At 42.8% G+C, this 20,486-nt stretch overlaps 1 protein-coding gene across 1 annotated transcript in view; it reads left to right on the top strand.

Moving 5' to 3' along the window:
• The window catches only part of LOC111977816 (V-type proton ATPase subunit B, brain isoform), a 50,545-nt gene that overhangs the window by 22,246 nt on the left and 7,813 nt on the right, over positions 1-20,486 (top strand). The window contains exons 2-9 of the mRNA XM_024007515.2: positions 8,708-8,763; positions 9,334-9,432; positions 9,513-9,606; positions 10,160-10,237; positions 10,937-11,076; positions 13,456-13,557; positions 15,852-15,949; positions 16,123-16,246. Coding sequence (XP_023863283.1) covers positions 8,708-8,763; positions 9,334-9,432; positions 9,513-9,606; positions 10,160-10,237; positions 10,937-11,076; positions 13,456-13,557; positions 15,852-15,949; positions 16,123-16,246 — 791 coding nt within the window. The remainder of the gene's footprint in view (positions 1-8,707; positions 8,764-9,333; positions 9,433-9,512; positions 9,607-10,159; positions 10,238-10,936; positions 11,077-13,455; positions 13,558-15,851; positions 15,950-16,122; positions 16,247-20,486) is intronic.

The following is a 20,486-nucleotide window of genomic DNA, read 5'->3' as shown; positions in this document are numbered from 1 at the left end:
CCTAATGAGAAATGTTGCTACTTCACATCATATGAATGTGTAGCGCATTGATTAATCATGATCTTGTGTAATGAGTGGGTACTATATTTCTTTTAGCTGTGTGCAACTGTCTCAGAGGATATCTCTGAGTTGTTTTTTTTCATTATTAGGGAAGTTCTGGTGGGCCTAGTCTAAACCATCATTTCAACAATGTGTCAGTGCAATGCACCACAACATTTTATTTGCTTTCTTGGAAGTACTTATTGTGTTCTAAAAGGGTACCATCCACCAGAGGCAACTATGGTCATTTTTTCACACAATAAATATGAAGATGGTCTCTGAAAATAGGGCTATCTTGAAATTGGGCTTATGTTCCCATTTTCTGTTTTCAAATATTTTCCATTAGAGCTTTGTGGACTTGTGGAAAGATCTTAAGAGGTTGATGTACAATTGTACAGCCACAATTTTCTTGCATCATAATTATTATAACCCTTCAGTAAGTAGCCATATGTATCTCCTTTGAGCCATATATGGATAATTTGTAGGGTAAGTGTAGCTATTAAGTCCATAACAGGTCTAACACGACCAACCAACGTACATTCTGCAATTTGTCTGAGGAGAAAGGGGCAAACAAAAAAACTGTACAACACATACATTAACCCGCTTTTTTAAAGGGGGTATTTGGATGCAAGATCTGTCAGAGGCGAAAGTATAATCATGTCAATCATGAGGCTAATCTTTTATTTAATTGACTGTTGAGCTTGTGGGCCAATAGGAGATAAGGGTGTGCTGATGACTAGGAGTATGTCACACATTTTTGATGGCCTGCACTACTCGTTATTTGGGATATTGACGGTGCTTCTGCATATTTCTGCAGTTACGTTTTCGTATTTTTAGTTTTGGGAACAAATTCAAGTGGGAACTCAAGAGCTTTAGGCTAAGTAGAAGTCCATCTGAGATGAGGTTGAATTTTTCCAGATTTTAGATGCAAGGTTATTTGCAAGGTTTGAATGCAACGTTTTCAGTCTGAGAAAAACTAGTCAATTGGCACCTAACCTTAAGTAAATAAAAATGATAAAGATTTGCCTATATTTTTATCGACCGGGTAGTTATAACCAAAACTCAAATGCTAGGCTGTATTATGGTTAATAATTCAATATGTCAAGATATCATCTAGGCTAGCCTACATCATGATTATCACCACTGCATTCTTATATTTAATTCATATAGGCCTACTTGCAGATTTTTTTGTTGTGCCAAGTTATGAAATAGAGCTAACCAGTATTCATAGCTCATTAGGAGATCATTTCAAATAAAACAGTTTTGAGACGGGGATCGTGGTCTCGCACTGAGACTTAGCAATGTTAATTATCCTAGACTACTCATTAGCCTACGTTCAAGGCCTGTGCCGTAGGGTAGAGGGAGGCCAAACGGAATTAATCAATGGCTTTACTTTCTTTTTCACTGGTAGGCGCTATGTTTCTATCAGGATGAGATGCTGCATAATTGTATTGTAGATTTTGGAATCTTTAAGTCTCTTTACGCCTCTACAAATGTCTTTACTCCCAGTGCAGAGAGTTGATAGAGTAGTCCGAGCAGAGGCAGTTTATTTGGAGAAGGAAGGGAAACTAGTGCCCCTCTGTTGGGGTGGTCCTTTTATCACACTTGAGCACTCCCTTTGTCTCTCACACTCTGTCTCACTCTCTCTCACTCTTCCCCATCTCTCTCTTACAGCCTGTCTGGGTAATAGGGGTTGAAATGCAGGTGTGTGTGTGTGTGGGAAATGGCTATAGCGCTATAGTGCATTGACAGGTTATTTGTTGGCCACTGCCTAATTAGTGGCAAAGTGGATGCACCCCGCCAGGCTTTAGTGCTCTGTGTTAGAACCAGTCTGCTCTAATTTCCTTGCAGCTTTGATATTGGCCAAGAGATTGACGGTTCACACAAAAAAAGAAACACAAGGGCATGATGGAAGACCTGGTGAAAACAATGCCCCCGTACTCCCCTTCACTTCGCCTCCTCGGGCTATAGCTGTGCGAGGAGAAGCAGACGGAGGCCCCCGGTTTTTGCAGACACTACCAAATTGGCTCTAATGTCAGCAGAGCTAATGTTTTCCCAAAGAATGTAAGAGGACAAAGTTTTGGACCACACCTATGCTCTTCTGTTTCTCCATACTTGGGCCTTTAAAGGGGGGCCTGAACTTCCTGATTTTGGCCTAGTTTTTCGTCTTGGTCATTAAGCAATGCAGCGGCCATGACTGAAGCCAAACAAGAGTTGGTGGTTTCAAATCAAATCAAAGCACCTTACAGATGAAATGCTTACTTACTTGCCCTTACCAACAATGCAGTAAAAAAATTATAATATATGAATAAGAAATAAAAGTAACATTAAAGAGCAGCAGTAAAATAACAATAGCGAGGCTATATACAGGGGGTACCGGTACAGAGTCAATGAGCAGGGGCACCGGTTAGTCGAGGTAATTGAGGTAATATGTACATGTAGGTAAAGTTATTAAAGTGACTATGCATAGATAATAACAGACAGTAGCAGCAGTGTAAAAGGGGGAGGGGGGGGCAATGCAAATAGTCTGGGTAGCCATTTGATTAGATGTTCAGGAGTCTTATGCCTTGGGGTTAGAAGCTGTTTAGAAGCCTTTTTGGACCTAGACTTGGCGCTCCGGTGCCGCTTGCCATGCGGTAGCAGAGAGAACAGTCAATGGTGGTTGGAGGCTTTGACAATTTTTAGGGCCTTCCTCTGACACCGCCTGGTATAGAGGTCCTGGATGGCAGGAAGATTGGCCCCGGTGATGTACTGGGCCGTACGCACTACCCTCTGTAGTGCCTTGTGGTCGACGATCAAACAGTTGCCATACCAAGTGGTGATGCAACCAGTCAGGATGCTCTCAATGGTGCAACTGTAGAACCTTTTGAGGATCTGAGGCCCCATGCTAAATCTTTTCAGTCTCCTGAGGGGGAATAGGTTTTGTCGTGCCCTCTTCACAACTTTCTTGGTGCGCTTGGGCCAAGTTAGTTTGTTGATGTGGACACCAAGGAACGTGAAGCTCTCAACCTGCTCCACTACAGCCCCGTTGATGAGAATTGGGTCATGCTCGGTCCTCCTTTTCCTCTAGTCCACGATCATCTCCTTTGTCTTGATCACGTTGAGGGAGAGGTTGTTGTCCTGGCACCACACAGCCAGGTCTCTGACCACCTCCCTATAGGCTGTCTCATTGTTGTCAGTGATCAGGCCTACCACCGTTGTGTCATTTGAATGTGTGTGTCTCTTGTGTGTGTTCGCACGTAGCAAAAGTTTGTACATTCACTCTGCCAAAACAGTACACAGTTAGTCACTCACTCTTCTCGATAACTTGAAACAGTCTAACCAGGCCTTGTCTTGAAGTCTCCTAGGCTAGCTAGTGCTAGCCAATTTACAGTTAGTTATGGACCGTCAATAAATTACACAATGTAAATGGGACAATCTTTTCATGTTTAGTTGTCTCATGAAATTATTTCAATAGTTGTATATTCATTTCTATAAACAATAGTTGGTTTGAGATTAAGTCATTGAAATTTGGCGCTATTTACATTTTACAATATTGTCCCATGTAATTAACCGACGGTCCCTAACTAGCCCCTTAGGGAAATCAAATGTCAAAGCAAATTGACCATGGGAATTACAATTGGGTCGCACCCAATTTATGATTACTTACTTACAGCTGCCAGCTGTGGGCAGGATCGAAATAAACCCAACCTAAGGAAAACTGTTAGAGGACATCAAATCAAATCAAATTTTATTAGTCACATACACATGGTTAGCAGATGTTAATGCGAGTGTAGCGAAATGCTTGTGCTTCTAGTTCCGACAATGCAGTAATAACCAACAAGTAATCTAACCTAACAATTCCACAACTACTACCTTATACACACACAAGTGTAAAGGGATAAAGAATATGTATAGTTATGAATGAGTGGTGGTACAGAACGGCATAGGCAAGATGCAGTAGATGGTATAGAGTACGGTATATACATATGAGATGAGTACTGTAGGGTATGTAAACATAAAGTGGCATAGTTTAAAGTGGCTAGTGGTACATGTATTACTATAAGATGGCAAGATGCAGTAGATGATATAGAGTACAGTATATACATATGAGATGGGTAATGTAGGGTATGTAAACATTATATTAAGTGGCATTGTTTAAAGTGGCTAGTGGTACATTTTTACATAATTTCCGTCAATTCCCATTTTTAAAGTGGCTGGAGTTGAGTCAGTATGTTGCAGCGGCCGCTAAATGTTAGTGGTGGCTGTTTAACAGTCTGATGGCCTTGAGATAGAAGCTGTTTTTCAGTCTCTCGGTCCGCTTTGATGCACCTGTACTGACCTCGCCTTCTGGATGATAGCGGGGTGAACAGGCAGTGGTTGGGTGGTTGTTGTCCTTGATGATCTTTATGGCCTTCCTGTGACATCGGGTGGTGTAGGTGTCCTGGAGGGCAGGTAGTTTGCCCCCGGTGATGCGTTCTGCAGACTCACTACCTCTGGAGAGCCTTACGGTTGTGGGCGGAGCAGTTGCCGTACCAGGCGGTGATACAGCCCGACAGGATGCTCTCGATTGTGCATCTGTAGAAGTTTGTGAGTGCTTTTGGTGACAAGCCGAATTTCTTCAGCCTCCTGAGGTTGGAGAGGCGCTGCTGCGCCTTCTTCACGACGCTGTCTGTGTGGGTGGACCAATTCAGTTTGTCCGTGATGTGTAACCGAGGAACTTAAAACTTTCACTCTCTCACTACTGACCCGTCGATGTGGATAGGGGGGTGCTCCCTCTGCTGTTTCCTGAAGTCCACAATCATCTCCTTTGTTTTGTTGACGTTGAGTGTGAGGTTTTTTCCTGACACCACACTCCGAGGGCCCTCACCTCTCCCTGTAGGCCGTCTCGTCGTTGTTGGTAATCAAGCCTACCACTGTAGTGTCATCCGCAAACTTGATGATTGAGTTTGGAGGCGTGCATGGCCACGCAGTCGTGGGTAACAGGGAGTACAGGAGAGGGCTCAGAACACACCCTTGTGGGGCCCCAGTGTTGAGGATCAGCGGGGTGGAGATGTTGTTACCTACCCTCACCACCTGGGGGCGGCCCGTCAGGAAGTCCAGGACCCAGTTGCACAGGGCGGGGTCGAGACCAGGGTCTCGAGCTTGATGACGATTTGGAGGGTACTATGGTGTTAAATGCTGAGCTGTAATCGATGAACAGCATTCTCACATGGGTATTCCTCTTGTCCAGATGGGTTAGGGCAGTGTGCAGTGTGGTTGCGATTGCGTCGTCTGTGGACCTATTGGGTCGGTAAGCAAATTGGAGTGGGTCTAGGGTGTCCGGTAGGTGGGAGGTGAATGGTCCTTGACTAGTCTCTCAAAGCACTTCATGATGACGGAAGTGAGTGCTACGGGGCGGTAGTCGTTTAGCTCAGTTACCTTAGCTTTCTTGGGAACGAACAATGGTGGCCCTCTTGAAGCATGTGGGAACAGCAGACTGGGATAAGGATTGATTGAATATGTCCGTAAACACACCAGCCAGCTGGTCTGCGCATGCTCTGAGGACGCGGCTGGGAATGCCATCTGGGCCTGCAGCCTTGCGAGGGTTAACACGTTTAAATGTTTTACTCACCTCGGCTGCAGTGAAGGAGAGCCCGCAGGTTTTGGTAGGGGGCCGTGTCAGGGCACTGTATTGTCCTCAAGCGGGCAAAAAAGTTGTTTAGCCTGTCTGGGAGCAAGACATCCTGGTCCGCGACGGGGCTGGTTTTCTTTTTGTAATCCGTGATTGACTGTAGACCTGCACAATACCTCTTGTGTCTGAGCTGTTTGAATTGCGACTCGATTTTGTCTCTGTACTGCGACTTAGCCTGTTTGATTGCTCTTGCGGAGAGAATAGCTACACTGTTTGTATTCGGTCATGCTTCCGGTCACCTTGCCCTGGTTAAAAGCAGTGGTTCGCGCTTTCAGTTTCACGCGAATGCTGCCGTCAATCCACGGTTTCTGGTTTGGGAATGTTTTAATCGTTGCTGTGGGTACGACATCGTCAATGCACTTCCTAATGAACTCGCTCACCGAATCAGCATATTCGTCAATATTGTTGTTGGACGCAATGCGGAACATATCCAATCCGCGTGATCGAAGCAGTCTTGAAGCGTGGAATCAGATTGGTCGGACCAGCGTTGAACAGACCTGAGCGCGGAAGCTTGTTGTTTTAGTTTCTGTTTGTAGGCTGGAATCACACAAAATGGAGTCGTGGTCAGCTTTTCCGAAAGGGGGGCGGGGGAGGGCCTTATATGAGTCGCGGAAATTAGTATAACAATGATCTAGGGTTTTTCCAGCCCTGGTAGCACAATCGATATGCTGATAGAATTTAGGGAGTTTTGTTTTTAGATTAGCCTTGTTAAAATCCCCAGCTACGATGAATGCAGCCTCAGGGTGTGTGGTTTCCAGTTTACAAAGAGTCAGATAAAGTTTGTTCAGGGCCATCGATGTGTCTGCTTGGGGGGGAATATATACGGCTGTGATTATGATTGAAGAGAATTCCCTTGGTAGATAATGCGGTCGACATTTTATTGTGAGGAGTTCTAGATCAGGTGAACAGAATGACTTGAGTTCCTGTGTGTTGTTATGATGATCACACCACGTCTCGTTAATCATAAGGCATACCCCCCCGCCCCTCTTCTTACCAGAAAGTTGTTTGTTTCTGTCGGCGCGATGCATGAAGAAACCAGCTGGCTGCACCGACTCCGTTAGCGTCTCTTGAGTTAGCCATGTTTCCGTGAAGCAGAGCACGTTGCAATCCCTGATGTCCTGGAATGCTACCCGTGCTCGGATTTCATCAACCTTATTGTCAAGAGACTGGACATTGGCGAGTAGTATGCTAGGGAGTGGAGCGCGATGTGCCCGTCTCCGAAGCCTGGCAGGAGACGCGCCTTCGTTTGCCCCTTTTACGGCGTCGCACAGGGTCGCCGGCTGGGATCAGATCCATTGTATTGGGTGGAAGGCAAAACACTGGATCCGTTTCGGGAAAGTCATATTCCTGGTAGGAACGATGATGAGTTGACGTTAATCGTATATTCAGTAGTTCCTCCCGACTGTATGTAATGAAACCTAAGATTACCTGGGGTACCGATGTAAGAAATAACACATAAAAAAACAAAATACTGCATATTTTCCAAGGAACGCGAAGCGAGGCGGCCATCTCGTTTCGGCGCCGGACATGAGTGTTTCAGCATGATATAGATAATGTTTAATGGGGTAGGGGAGGGTTTTTTGGGGGAGGGTGTGGTGGAAATTAGTAGGGATTTATTAGGTTTATATTTTATTATTGTGGTAGTACAGAATTGGGCAGATCATGATTGATCGTACATTCCAACACAGTAAGTGGCGGCATGCACTTAAACGGTTGTTTGCGGACCGCCATGATATCATAGAAGAAGTAGAAAACTGTTATGGTACCCTTCATTGCGTGACAGTTTTTTTCTGGCATCTTGCAAACTTCTGTTTTGGACAAGATTAACTTTATGACAAATTATCCTATTTACACTTTGTAGTCAATTTTGACACTAGATTAAGTGTTTGACTCATTGATGCCACATAGGCTGTTTTCAAAATGAGAAGTTGCTTTTTAGGGGCAGTCGCTCTTTAATCATAGCCTCCTGGCCCGCCTCCATCTATTCCTCCACCTGCATATTTTCCCTTGACCGTGACGGCTTCGGCTCCTTAATACCCAGCGTGGTGAATTTGGTTAGTTAAAAGTCCTATTTCAGATGAAATGATTCAGCAAACATTATTATTATTATTGGGTGTTCTGTAAAAAAATGCATGATCGTCTAGTTTGCCCTGCATTGGTTGGCAAAGAGATGGTTTTGATGGGGAGAGCCGGTGTTTGTGTTTTGGAAGCAGGAAATAAACAAAAGAGAACCAAAGCGGCACACCCGTGCTGTAGTAGAAAGTCGGTTATCTACCATACCATGTGTGTTTGGGAGGGCTCTGATCACTGGCGTGGTGTTGGGCTCCTAGCCCGTCCTTAAGGGAGGGATGTGGCCCTTCAGGTGGTAAGTGTTCTAATATGCGTATTTACAAAGGGGTTAGGATCACGGAACCAATTGAACACGAGGGCTGAATTCTCCTTGATACATCTAAAACGGATGTTATGGAGTTGGATAAAATACATTTTAAAGATTGAGTATTAGGCTAATCATTAATTGTTTTATTGCACAGACAAAAGAGATGGTGGGAGCCATAAAACCTAACATACTAGCCAAATCCGAGACACTGGGGTGAATCTTTGAGTACAGGGAATGAATTATGGATTGTGTTTAGGCAGGCCTAACTTATAATCATACAAAATTCCCAGTAATTAAGTAACATTCACCACTACGTGTCTGGCGTATTGTTTAATAAATTGTAAACTTTGGCCTATGTAAATTCCATTTTATCCCATATGTTCAAAGTGCATCATGTTTTCCTTGATATTTTCCTGGTCTTGACATTTGGCCATGAAATGCATGAAAAGGATTTAAACCCCTTTTACGAAAGTATAGTTTTAATTGTTTTTTAAATGTTTTTCATGTTTTTTCCCCTATTCTGATGGTCATTGTTTTGATCTTGTTTAAAAAAAAAAAAAAGGTTTTTAAATATATGATCGATTTTTAATTTTTTAAATTTATTTATTATTTATTTTTACTGTTATTCTCTATTTCAGCATATTCTACTGTGTCTGGAGTGAATGGCCCCCTGGTGATTCTGGATAATGTGAAGGTGACTAAAGATTTAAAATGACTTTTCTATTAGGGCTCAGACACACCAATAGCATTTCCTGAATGAGTACTTAGCACCTCGATCAGCAGACCCACGCTAGATCCACATTCGGTGCGATGTGTGCAAGCCTTTAATCTCTTGTGGAGAGACGCACATAACATGAATGGTATTGTAGCTTCTGTCAACAGACTGGGATGCGACGACTAAGGAGGAACTTTTTTCCGGTATGCAGATTTTTTGTCGCTGATCATTTAGAACGAATCACAATTTCTCAATGCTCGCATAATTTCAATTTTGAAAGGGAATGGAACATTTGGCCATAGACTTGCGTGAAACTTGCAGAGTTTTCTTTAAGGAGGGTGGAGACTTTGCAAATCACGTTTGTATCTTTCCCTTGTGATGCAATTATGCAAGATTTTTGTTCTGTGGCTCTGGCTTGCTTAGTGAAATTGATAGTGTTATTTCCTGCAGGGTAAGCCTAATTGCTGGTCATGTATGTTTTCGGTTTTGAAAGACCCGAAATAAACATGTTTGTTAAATGGAGTTTTCCAACCTTTTTTTATGTGGCAGTTTCCCAGGTATGCTGAGATTGTGCATCTGACTTTACCTGATGGCACCAGGAGGAGTGGCCAGGTGCTGGAGGTGATTGGCACCAAGGCCGTCGTACAGGTGAGCCCCACCCCGCACACACACAAACGCGCGTACACACCACAAACAACTGAAAGTTCCTGTTTTAATGTCATTTTCAGGTGTTTGAGGGGACATCTGGTATTGATGCCAAGAAGACGGCCTGTGAGTTCACCGGTGACATCTTGCGCACACCTGTGTCTGAGGACATGCTGGGTAAGATGAGCCTTTCACGACGAGCGGAGTGGCATCCGGTGGGCGCTAGGCAGGAGGAAGCATGAAATCCACCACTGATTAAGACTAATGTTTTCATCACTCTGTATAACTGTTTCCGCCCACCCTCCTTCTCACACAGAAGAAAATACCCTGCAGGCTTTACTCTCTTGTTGTGCTAAATACAATTGTTCTGTTCCATTTTTACCTCGCCTCTGTTAATGCCTCAATTTGAGTCCTGCATTGAGTCTTCTCCGTGAGCAAATTAGGGGAACAAAACATTGAAGAGAATCTTTGAGGCTTGTATGACTTTTTGTAAATCTCCCAGTCATACCACCTCAGTGGGACTCAAGGTTAGGTGTATTTGAATAGTTGAGTGAACTATCTGTTGCTAGTATCATTTAATAATGGACCTAAATTAATTGGAAATATAAAATGCAGCATCTCTACTATTGTCTGAAACCTGAAGTAATTGCTCATATTCTTTAACGAATCAGAGGTAGAGATAATTATGTGGATAGCAAATTAAACTAAAAGAGAATGTCTTTCATTTCAGGACGTGTTTTCAATGGCTCAGGCAAGCCCATTGACCGTGGCCCCACTGTGCTGGCTGAAGACTACTTGGACATCATGGGTAGGACGGAGCTATGATTCAGTTCATTCAGGAAGCAAAAGATATTCTTAGATAACATTGTCTGTTTTGAAATGCAATTGACCCTGATGTGCAAAAATAGAAACATGGTACCTGGGCTATATTCTTAGTATACTGAGCTTACAACGATCAACACCATCTTTACTCTGCTAGTGGACTTAGATGTGAAGCTATACATTAGCTTGTATAGTGTGAGTTCAGTCTTTAGTTGTATCTCACTGCTACAAGGCCAAACACTGTCTTTTATATTGACTGTTGATCCCATCCCTGAATCCCTTTCACGTGTAGCATACCATTGTGTAGGCATGGCATCCCAATGAATAGATGACTTGAAGAGGGTCATGAGTCTTCCATCTTAAGGGCAATAAGGTCTTTGATCCTGACCTCTGGTCTGACCATTTGTTCCATCTCGGGACCATGTATGGATGTATAACCTTTTGGGGATTTCATGCATCTCCTACAAGTGTACTTACTTCATTTTCTTTTCTAAACCATAGTTTATGTGTATGTATGTGTGAAACTGCACATACAGTGTAAATGGCTGAATTGAAACTATTACAAGGCCAACTCTACCATTTATATCCCTAATATGACTACTACCTGGGCAATACCTGGGTTGAAAGTGGCTAACCCTCTGGTATGTGTTTCTGAACCTCTGCTGTGACCGCTGCCCTGTCCCAGGCCAGCCCATCAACCCTCAGTGCCGTATCTACCCTGAAGAGATGATCCAGACCGGTATCTCTGCCATCGATGGGATGAACAGCATCGCCCGAGGTCAGAAGATTCCCATCTTCTCTGCAGCCGGCCTGCCCCACAACGAGGTACGATGGAGACGCTTGCTCTGCGAAGGCTGGGACACCCAAACGCATAAGCTATATGTGCCTTAGGCTGCATTTTGCCATATTATAGCCTCAGTCAATAGCATTGGAGATGGGTTTTCTAACATTACCAGTGGACTAATCTGATCTGAAACCTGAGGCAGTCCATTCTGTTAGACACCTCAGCCATTCGTAATATCGCAGCCAAGTTGATTCTAATTTAGTGTTGTCTGTTTTGGTATGTTGTAATCTATTCTTCTGTGCTTAATTTATTTGTCAAACACCCCTTTGTGTGTGTGTGTGACCAGCAAATTGAAAGTATTTGTGCTAATAGATGGAAAATATTTAATTGTTTTGTTCCTGTGGTGCAGGAGCTGGCAGAAACGGCAAAGTGGGTCTGGAGGACATCTCAGAAATCCACTGACATTTTACTGATTGTGGAGGGTGTTTTCTTATTTCACAGAGAGCTTCGCCCTGTCTATCGTCACACACAGCATTCCAGAAATTAACACACATCTACTAATTTTACTCACTCCATATGCCTTGTAGTGTTTGTTCAATCACGCACCTGTCATATTTGATAGTCTGTATCAGACACACTGTTAACTAGATGCTTATTTTCCATTTCATTTTAGGCTCATATATTAACAGCCTATTTAGTTACAATGGTGTGAACACATTGCATTAAACCTACTAAAGAGAAACCTGAAGGTAGCTTATAACATTATTCTACGGCACTGCTATTAGTTGCCAACCTGCCTCTAAACATGAGTCAGATCCATGTCTCTCTGTGTCAGTGTGTTAGCTATGGGCACATGGCAGCCGTCTGGACTTCACTTCCTGTCTCTCCGCCTAAAAAATAGGATGGACCAACCAAACCACTGGTGTCAAAGTATTTAATTTGGATTTGGAGAACAGAGTTGAACATATTTGCTTATCGCAGACAGTCATTTAAAATTGGATTCATTGGAGAAGTTTACTTTTTGTGGAAAGTGCCACAGTTAACTTACTTGGTGTGAACTCAAGTGAAGAGGACATTCGTCAACTCTTGGAGGACAGTCGAAGTTGGTAAAAGTGCTTATTTATTGTTGAAAGTAAAACCAACATGTTTCTGTCAGGGTTTTACCTTTGACTGAACTTGGAATGGGGTGAAAAATAATCTCTTGTCATTGCCAGCTTGACTGTTGTTCATCTGACTCAATCTTGGGAGTTATGGCACATCACAGGTGCAAGGTGCTGGGCACTGTTAAGGAAGTCAGAATCATTCTCAATTCCAACATGTTCTTATTACAAGCCTCATTTTGTGTTAGTTTTATCAGTCTCCATGAGCACTTGAAATCTCAGGGAAAAGATAAGAAATATCAATGCTAAAGGACTAACCAAACTATTGCACAAAACAAAGCAAGGTTATGAGTTTCAATAGTTCATATTGTCATATCAGACCGTGTCCATGGTTTCCCATGACTGAAGAGAGGCTATTTTCTGATGCCTTGGGGAGAGAGCGTGATGGCTCCCGAGGCCTCCTGGTTGAACTGGTAATCTAATTAAACTAATAAGACAATGGTGGCGAGAGGAGATTAGGCGATCGTGTGAATAGCACTGATTTAATGTAGGATTGGTAGCCCAGCCATGAGGTCGTTAACGCTTGAGGTGGCTGTCCTCTCACCAGTCGTCACTGTTTGTAAACAGCCTCATTATGACCTTATGACCGTCAGGGCACACTGCCAAACTAAAGCATGCACGATCAAATTCCACCGGAGGGGGAGCCTCAAACAAATGCATAGAATCCCACTGAAGCAACGGAATAACAGTGATTTTGGGCAGTGTAAATAAATAAAGAAGATAATCTGGTCGCTTGATTAGCAACTTTGTTTTGGATGTGAATAAAATAATCAAAAGGGGGTGGTTGACTGGAGCGCCCACTGTAGAATCCTACTGTACTAAAAACAGTGAACAGGGTACGCCTTGTCTGACTAATGATGCTGGTCGACTTCTCGTGTCACTGGAATGGTATAAAACGCTTCTCGTTTCATTAAACAGATGTCATGGGTTCATTTGTGCCGCGGATCTCAATGGGCCAGGTGTCTCAGCTCAGGGTGCACTGAGAGGTCAACCCTGATTTAACAGACAGCAACCATTTTAAGTGATAAGCGTGAAATTCCTCCCCTCTACATTCCTAATCACTGAGTTTTTATCCAACTATGCACCTCCGACACAAGCATAGTTGGTCACACACGCATGCCGACACACACAGAAGACTCCAGTAACTAGCTGGCTGGACGGGGCGCTCGCTGATGTCCAAACATTTGAATAGACTGGCTGTTTTATCAACGTATATGTTTCAAGACCTCGTCATTTTTAATCCTGTGTTTTGGTTCTCAGATTGCTGCCCAGATTTGTCGTCAGGCTGGCCTGGTGAAGAAATCCAAGGATGTGATGGACTACAGCGACGATAACTTTGCCATCGTCTTTGCTGCCATGGGGGTGAGCTGAGCGGCACCAGATAGACAAACTTTTTATTTATTTTTATCTCTAGTGTGTGGCTAATTCTTCCTCTTAACTCCAACGTGACACTGCCCGGCTCCTTTTCTCACTCTCATTCACCAGGTGACTTAGCGTTTAACTTCTTATGGCTGCAGCCCGACACCGGTACACCTATGACAACATCCAGCTCAAGTGCAGGGCGCGAAATTCAAAATCTATTTAAAAAAAATTTTTTTTTAACTTTCACACATTAACAAGTCCAATACAGCATTTGAAAGATAAACATCTTGTGAATCCAGCCAACATGTCCGATTTTTTTAAATGTTTTACAGAGAAAACACCACATATATATTTATGTTAGCTCACCACCAAATAAAAAAGAGGACAGACATTTTTCACAGCACAAGTAGGATGCAAGTAGCATGCACAAGCCAACCTAACTAACCTAGAACCAACCTAAATAACCTAGAAAAAACTACCTCAGATGACAGTCCTATAACATGTTACACAATAAATCTATGTTTTGTTCMAAAAATGTGCATATTTTAGCTATAAATCAGTTTTACATTACTGCTACCATCATAGCTACAGTCAGAAATCGCACGGGAGTAGCCAGAGAAAATACAGACACCAAYGTCAACTACTAATTACACATCATAAAACATTTCAGAAAAATATATGGTGGATAGCTAATGAAAGACAAAGATCTTGTGAATACATCCAATATTTCCGATTTTTGAAGTGTTTTACAGCGAAAACACAATATATCGTTATATTAGCTTACTACAATAGCTAGCACACAGCAGCATTGATTCTAGTCAAACGGTAGCGATAGCACAGTTCGACAGATATATGAAAAAGCATCCCAAATTGGGTCCTTATCTTTGTTGATCTTCCATCAGAATGTTCTCCAAGGGGTCCTTTGTTCAGAACCGTCTTTATTTGGATCCAGAACGAACGATTTCCCTCTTGAATTAGCAAGCACACTGGCCGTGCGGCGCTAACCTCTCCTTCTTGACAAAATTCTTGCGTCGCATCACGTCTAAAGTCCAGAATAAATTTCAATAATATAATTAAACTATATTGAAAAAACATACTTTAGGATGATATTGTGACATGTATCAAATAAAATCGAAGCCAGAGATCATATTCACCTTTAACGAGGGTTTTCCAGGAGCCGAGTCCAGGTCCAACTTCGCGCCCAGGAAAAAAAATAAAGTGCGCACATCTCACTCCAAGAGGTTGTGTTCAATCCCAGGACGAGATAATCAAGTCATTTCTGCTCTCACTTCCGCATGACACCCAGGGGAAGGCGTATGACGTATTTCTACAGTCCTAAGTGACATGCCCTTTTATAGACAATCTCTTGAAGAGAGACATCGATTTTGGAAATCTCACTTCCGGATAGGAAATGGGCTGTAAAAAGAGTTCTGTTCCACTTAGAGAAATAACTCAAACTGTTTTAGAAACTAGAGACTGTTTTCTATCCAATAGTAATAATAATATGCATATTGTACGAGCAAGAATTGAGTAAGAGGCCGTTTGAAAATGGGCACCTTTTTCCAGTTTTTCAATACGCCCCCTGCAGCCATAACAGGTTTAAGTCCCCTGTTACGTCTGCTCCTTTGAGCAGGTTCTGGCCACCTCGACAGGTTATTATTCAGCAGTCTTGAACACATTCAGCCGGCCAGTATCAAGTTCTCTCTAGTTCAGCTGCTCTGCTCATGACTATTTAACACCGGGTGGGGAATCTTCTGTGACCTGTGGCAGAGATGTTAGTGACCCCCACCTCTGCTCCTCTGGGCCCCTTTATCCTCTCCCTGCTGATGGCTAATTCACACACCATTGAGGGCCTTGTAACATAAGCACAAACTCTGTAACAGGGTAGCGGAAATGCAATGCATAGGGGCAGACTGGTATGAAAAGGGATTAGGACATTTTGAAGCATATGTAAAAGAGATTCCAATTTAGGAAAAGGACACTGTGTAAAGGACAGTGTATTAACACTTAACCCTGTTTTCACATATCAGAACATATTAAGTTACCTTGAGTTGAAAACTGTTGAACCAGTAAGCTGCAGAATAATTTGCACTACATTGCCCTCTGTATAGTATTTGGGAAGAATTTACCCAAATTTGTTGTGACATTTGAAAACAGGAGCTCCTTTTTCTGATATGCATGTTTTTTTTTTCTTACGCATGGGTGACTAATATATTCCTGCTTTTGTTGAAGAATGTTCAAGGCCTTCTACTATAAACTTGGTGTGTCATCTCAAACCGAAACTATCTTTTCAGGTGAACATGGAAACTGCTCGCTTCTTCAAGTCCGATTTTGAGGAGAATGGATCCATGGACAATGTTTGCCTGTTCTTGAACCTAGCCAACGACCCCACGTGAGTTCATTTGCATAAGCTCTGTGCCAAATCAGTAATGCACTAGCTCCCTCCTATAATAAATGATCTATGGAATCATGGATTCACGGCAATAAAGTGTCTGTATAATATTGCTACCTTTTTTTATTATGTTAATTAAAATGGAATTCCTTCCTTCTTCTTTCCTTTCTCAGTATTGAGCGCATTATCACCCCTCGCCTGGCTCTGACCTCAGCTGAGTACCTGGCCTACCAGTGTGAGAAGCATGTCCTGGTCATCCTGACTGACATGAGCTCATACGCCGAAGCTCTGAGAGAGGTGGGCAACCAAACTAACTCAATGAAGTCTGCTGTTTACTCCTGGGGAAAAAAGAACTCATACTTTATTTTTGTGACGTGTCAGACTTGCACATTAATTCTGTCAAAGTTTGAGAGCCTTAACTTTTCTTTTGAATATGGGTAGAAAATTCAATATGCTGGGTAAAGTTTGGTCAGTACAGGCTACATGGTTGTGATATTGAAAACCTCCACAAATCAAATAAAATGTTATTGGTCGTATACACATATTTAGCAGATGTTATTGCAAGTGTAGCGAAATGCTTGTGTTCCTAGCTCCAACAGTGCAGTAATATCCAACAATACACGCATCTGAAAGTAAAAGAATGGAATAAAGAAATACAGAGATGTTAAGATGAGCAATGACGGAGTCCGGTGTGTGTACAGTGCATTTGGAAAGTATTCAGAGCTCTTGACTTTTTCCACAATTTGTTACGTTAGTCTCATTTTAAGATGGATCAAATAATTTTTTTCCCTCATCAATTTACACACAATACCCCATAATGACAAAGCGAAAACAGGTTTTTAGAAATGTTTGCTAATTTAATAAAAATACAAACTGAAATACCTTATTTACAATCGTTAAGAATCCAACCACCCAAGCCATAGACTGTTCGTTCTGCTTCTGCACGGCAGGTGGTTCCGGTGCATCAACTCTGGCACCAACAGGCTCTTGAACAGCTTCTATCCCCAAGCAATAAGACTGATAAATAGCTACACAGACTATCGGAGGTAACCTTGTATCCTCATTGACTTATTTATTTTTGTATCTATTCACACTCACAGGGCCCTACACACTCACACATTCACCCCATCATCATCTGCTCACTCACATAACATCTGTCGTGGAAATTCTCACACAGGGGACACTTGAAGTCAATCTTAAATGAATCATCCTTTATTTGTCAGCGCGCTGGAGAGTTTCCAACCAACTAAATGCACCATAGTACACATGTTAATCAGGAGCTCTGCCTGTGGGCAGTCCCAGCAGTTGTCTTATATACGGCTATGCACAGACAAGTTAGATTTGCATGATTTAGCATAATTAATTAATCATTACCGTTTTGTTTCATTCATGTGACCGACCAATACCTCACGAGACTTCTCTCTAAGCTGAGACCTTGAAACTGAGATCTTTCATTCGTACTCAAAACAAGGTCTGGGCGTACTGCCAAATTGCAGCTACTGATAGTGAGGATTTGTACAGTCAGCCACTTGCATGAACACAGACATTGGTTTATAGAACAGCGCATGAATAGAACACAAATTAGTTATAAGAAAGGCACAAACATAAACATTTCCATTACACATCCACATACATTGCCTTTGGAAAGTATTCAGACCCCTTGACTTTTTCCACATTTTGTTACATTACAGCCTTCTTCTTAAATGAATTTAAAAAACAGCGCAAACGACACAATACCCCATAATGACAAAGCGAAAACACAAATACCTTATTTACATAAGTATTCAGACCCTTTGCTATGAGACTCATAATTGTGTCCAGGTGCATCCTGTTTCCATTGATCATCCTTGAGATGTTTCTACAACTTGATTGATTGGACATGATTTGGAAAGGCACACACCTGTTTATATAAAGTCCCACAGTTGACAGTGAATGTCAGAGCAAAAACCAAGCCATGAAGTCGAAGGAATTCTCCGTAGAGCTCGGAGACAGGATTGTGTCGAGGCACAGATCTGGGAAGGGAACCCAAAACATTTCTGCAGCATTGAAGGTCCCCAAGAACCCAGTGGCCTCAATCATTCTTAAATGGAAGAAGTTTGGAACAACCAAGACTCTTCCTAGAGCTGGCCTCCCGGCCAAATTGAGCAATCAGGGAGGTGTGCAGGAGGTGACCAAGAACCCGATGGTCACTGACAGAGCTTTGGAGAACCTTCCAGATGGACAACCATCTCTGCAGCTTGACTGGGATGTGGATTTTAAACGTATTTACATACTGTTTTACCCATTTCATATGTACAGTGCATTCGGAAAGAATGATGGAGGCCACTGTGTTCTTGGATCTTCAATGCTGCAGAACTGCTTTGGTACCCTTCCCCAGATCTGTGCCTCGACACAATCCTGTCTCCGAGCTCTACGGAGAATTACTTCGACCTCATGGCTTGGTTTTTGCTCTGACATGCACTGTCAACTGTGGGACCTTATATAGACAGATGTGTGCCTTTCCAAATCATGTCCAATCAATTGAATTTACCACAGGTGGACTCCAATGAAGTTGTAGAAACATCTCAATGATGATCAATAGAAACCGGATGCACCTGAGATCAATTTTCGAGTTTCATATCATAGGGTCTGAATACTTATATAAATAAGGTATTTCTATTTTTGCCTTGTCATCATGGGGTATTGTGTGTCGATTGCTCAGGATTCTTATTTTTTTGAATCCATTTTAGAATAAGGCCGTAACATAACAATGTGGAAAAAGTCGAGGAGTCTGAATACTTCCCGAAGGCACTGTAAATGTATGTGGATGTTGTGTGAGTGAGCAGATGAAGTGAGTGTGTAGGGCCCTGTGTGTGCAATAAAAAGGTCAATGAGGATACAAGGTTAACTCCGATACTCCATGTAGCTATTTTGTTAGTTATTTAGCTGTCTTTATTGCTTGGGATAGAAGCTGTTCAAGAGCCTGTTGGTGCCAGAGTTGATGCACTGGAACCGCCCGCCGTGCCGAAGCAGAAAGAATAGTCTATGGCTTGGGTGGTTGGATTCTTTAACAATTTCCAGGCCTTCCTACCACACCGCCTGTAGATGTCCTGGATGGCAGGAAGCTCGGCCCCAGTGAGCTCGGCCCCAGTGATGTACTAGGCTGTCCGAACCCACTCTTTGTAGCGCCATGCGATCGAGGGCGGTGCTATTGCTATACCAGACAGTGAGGCAGCCAGTCAAATTGCTCTCAATGGTATAGCTGTAGAACTTTTTGAGGATTTGAGGGCCCATTACAAATCCTTTCAACCTCCTGAGGGAGACGAGACGCTGTCGCGCCTTCTTCACGATTGTGTGAGTTTGGACCATTAAGTCTTTAATAATTTGGACACCGAGGAACTTGAAGCTATCGACCTGCTCCACTGCGGCCCCGTCGATGTGGTTGGGAGCGTGCTCGCCCGCTCCGTTTCCTGTAGTCCACTATCAGCTCCTTGGTTTTACTGACATTGAGAGAGCGGTTGTTGTTCTGGCACCACACTGCCAGGTCACTGACCTCCTCCATGTAGGCTGACTCGTCGCCGGTGATAAGGCCTACCACCGTCGTGTTGTCAGTAACTTGATGATGGTGTTGGAGTTGAGCATGACCACACAGTCGTGGGTGAACAGGGAGTACAGGAGGGGACTAAGCACACACCCCAGAGCGGCTCCCGTGTTGAGGATCAGTGTGGCAGATGTGAAACTGACAGTGTTCACTACTTTTGCAGATATGAAACAAACTATCAAAAAAATATCAGTCAACAATATCAAATTCCTAGTTTATGCTACAAAACCAACTTTATAAGATGTTTTAAAAATGGGTTCTATTTGACTCAACATTCCATGATGTCCACTAAGGCATTGTTGGCAGAATAGATGGATGCAGTTCAATGCATGATTAATATAATTCACCAATACTTCCTTGGGAGTCCCAAAAATATTGCTATTAGGTTGTAAATCACAGCTGGCCTGGTACATTGTTTGCTGCCTCGATTCAGGATGCACTGTTTCAGTTTCAATGACTCAATATTTTGGACAAAAACAGACGAATATAACTAAGGCTGGGAATGTCATTACAATCCAACTAGCAAGGGCAATGTCAGTCATAATGTGGCTAATATGCTAGCATATCTATATGTAGCAAACTAAAAACACAGAGCCTAACAATAGCTAGGAGGACGTCATGTCATTGGAGGAGTTGGTGAGTGACTGACTTCCCCCCCGTATCGTTTTTCGGTGGCTACACAGCTAGAGATGCACATGTCATTTGGTTAGCTAGTAAGAAATGACTTATCCATTTAGCATATCTCTTGCGTTTGCAAATTCACTCTGGCTAGCCATCTAGGCAAAACGTAGGCAAAATAAGTAAGTTAGTCACGAACACTCTATAAAACATGTCAACAGCCTAACCAGCTCTGCTAGAGTGAGTGAAATGGTCAGTGAGGTGTTCTCATGTGTGTCTGGAAGTAGCTAGCTACTAAGCTAGCCAACTTTAGCCAGTTAGCTTGGGTGCTTGGTTGGG

Source organism: Salvelinus sp. IW2-2015, linkage group LG18 (assembly GCF_002910315.2).
Source record: "Salvelinus sp. IW2-2015 linkage group LG18, ASM291031v2, whole genome shotgun sequence".
NCBI lineage: Eukaryota > Metazoa > Chordata > Actinopteri > Salmoniformes > Salmonidae > Salvelinus > Salvelinus sp. IW2-2015.
The sequence above is the reverse complement of the archived record's forward strand: the minus strand, read 5'-3'. Positions and strand labels throughout refer to the sequence as shown.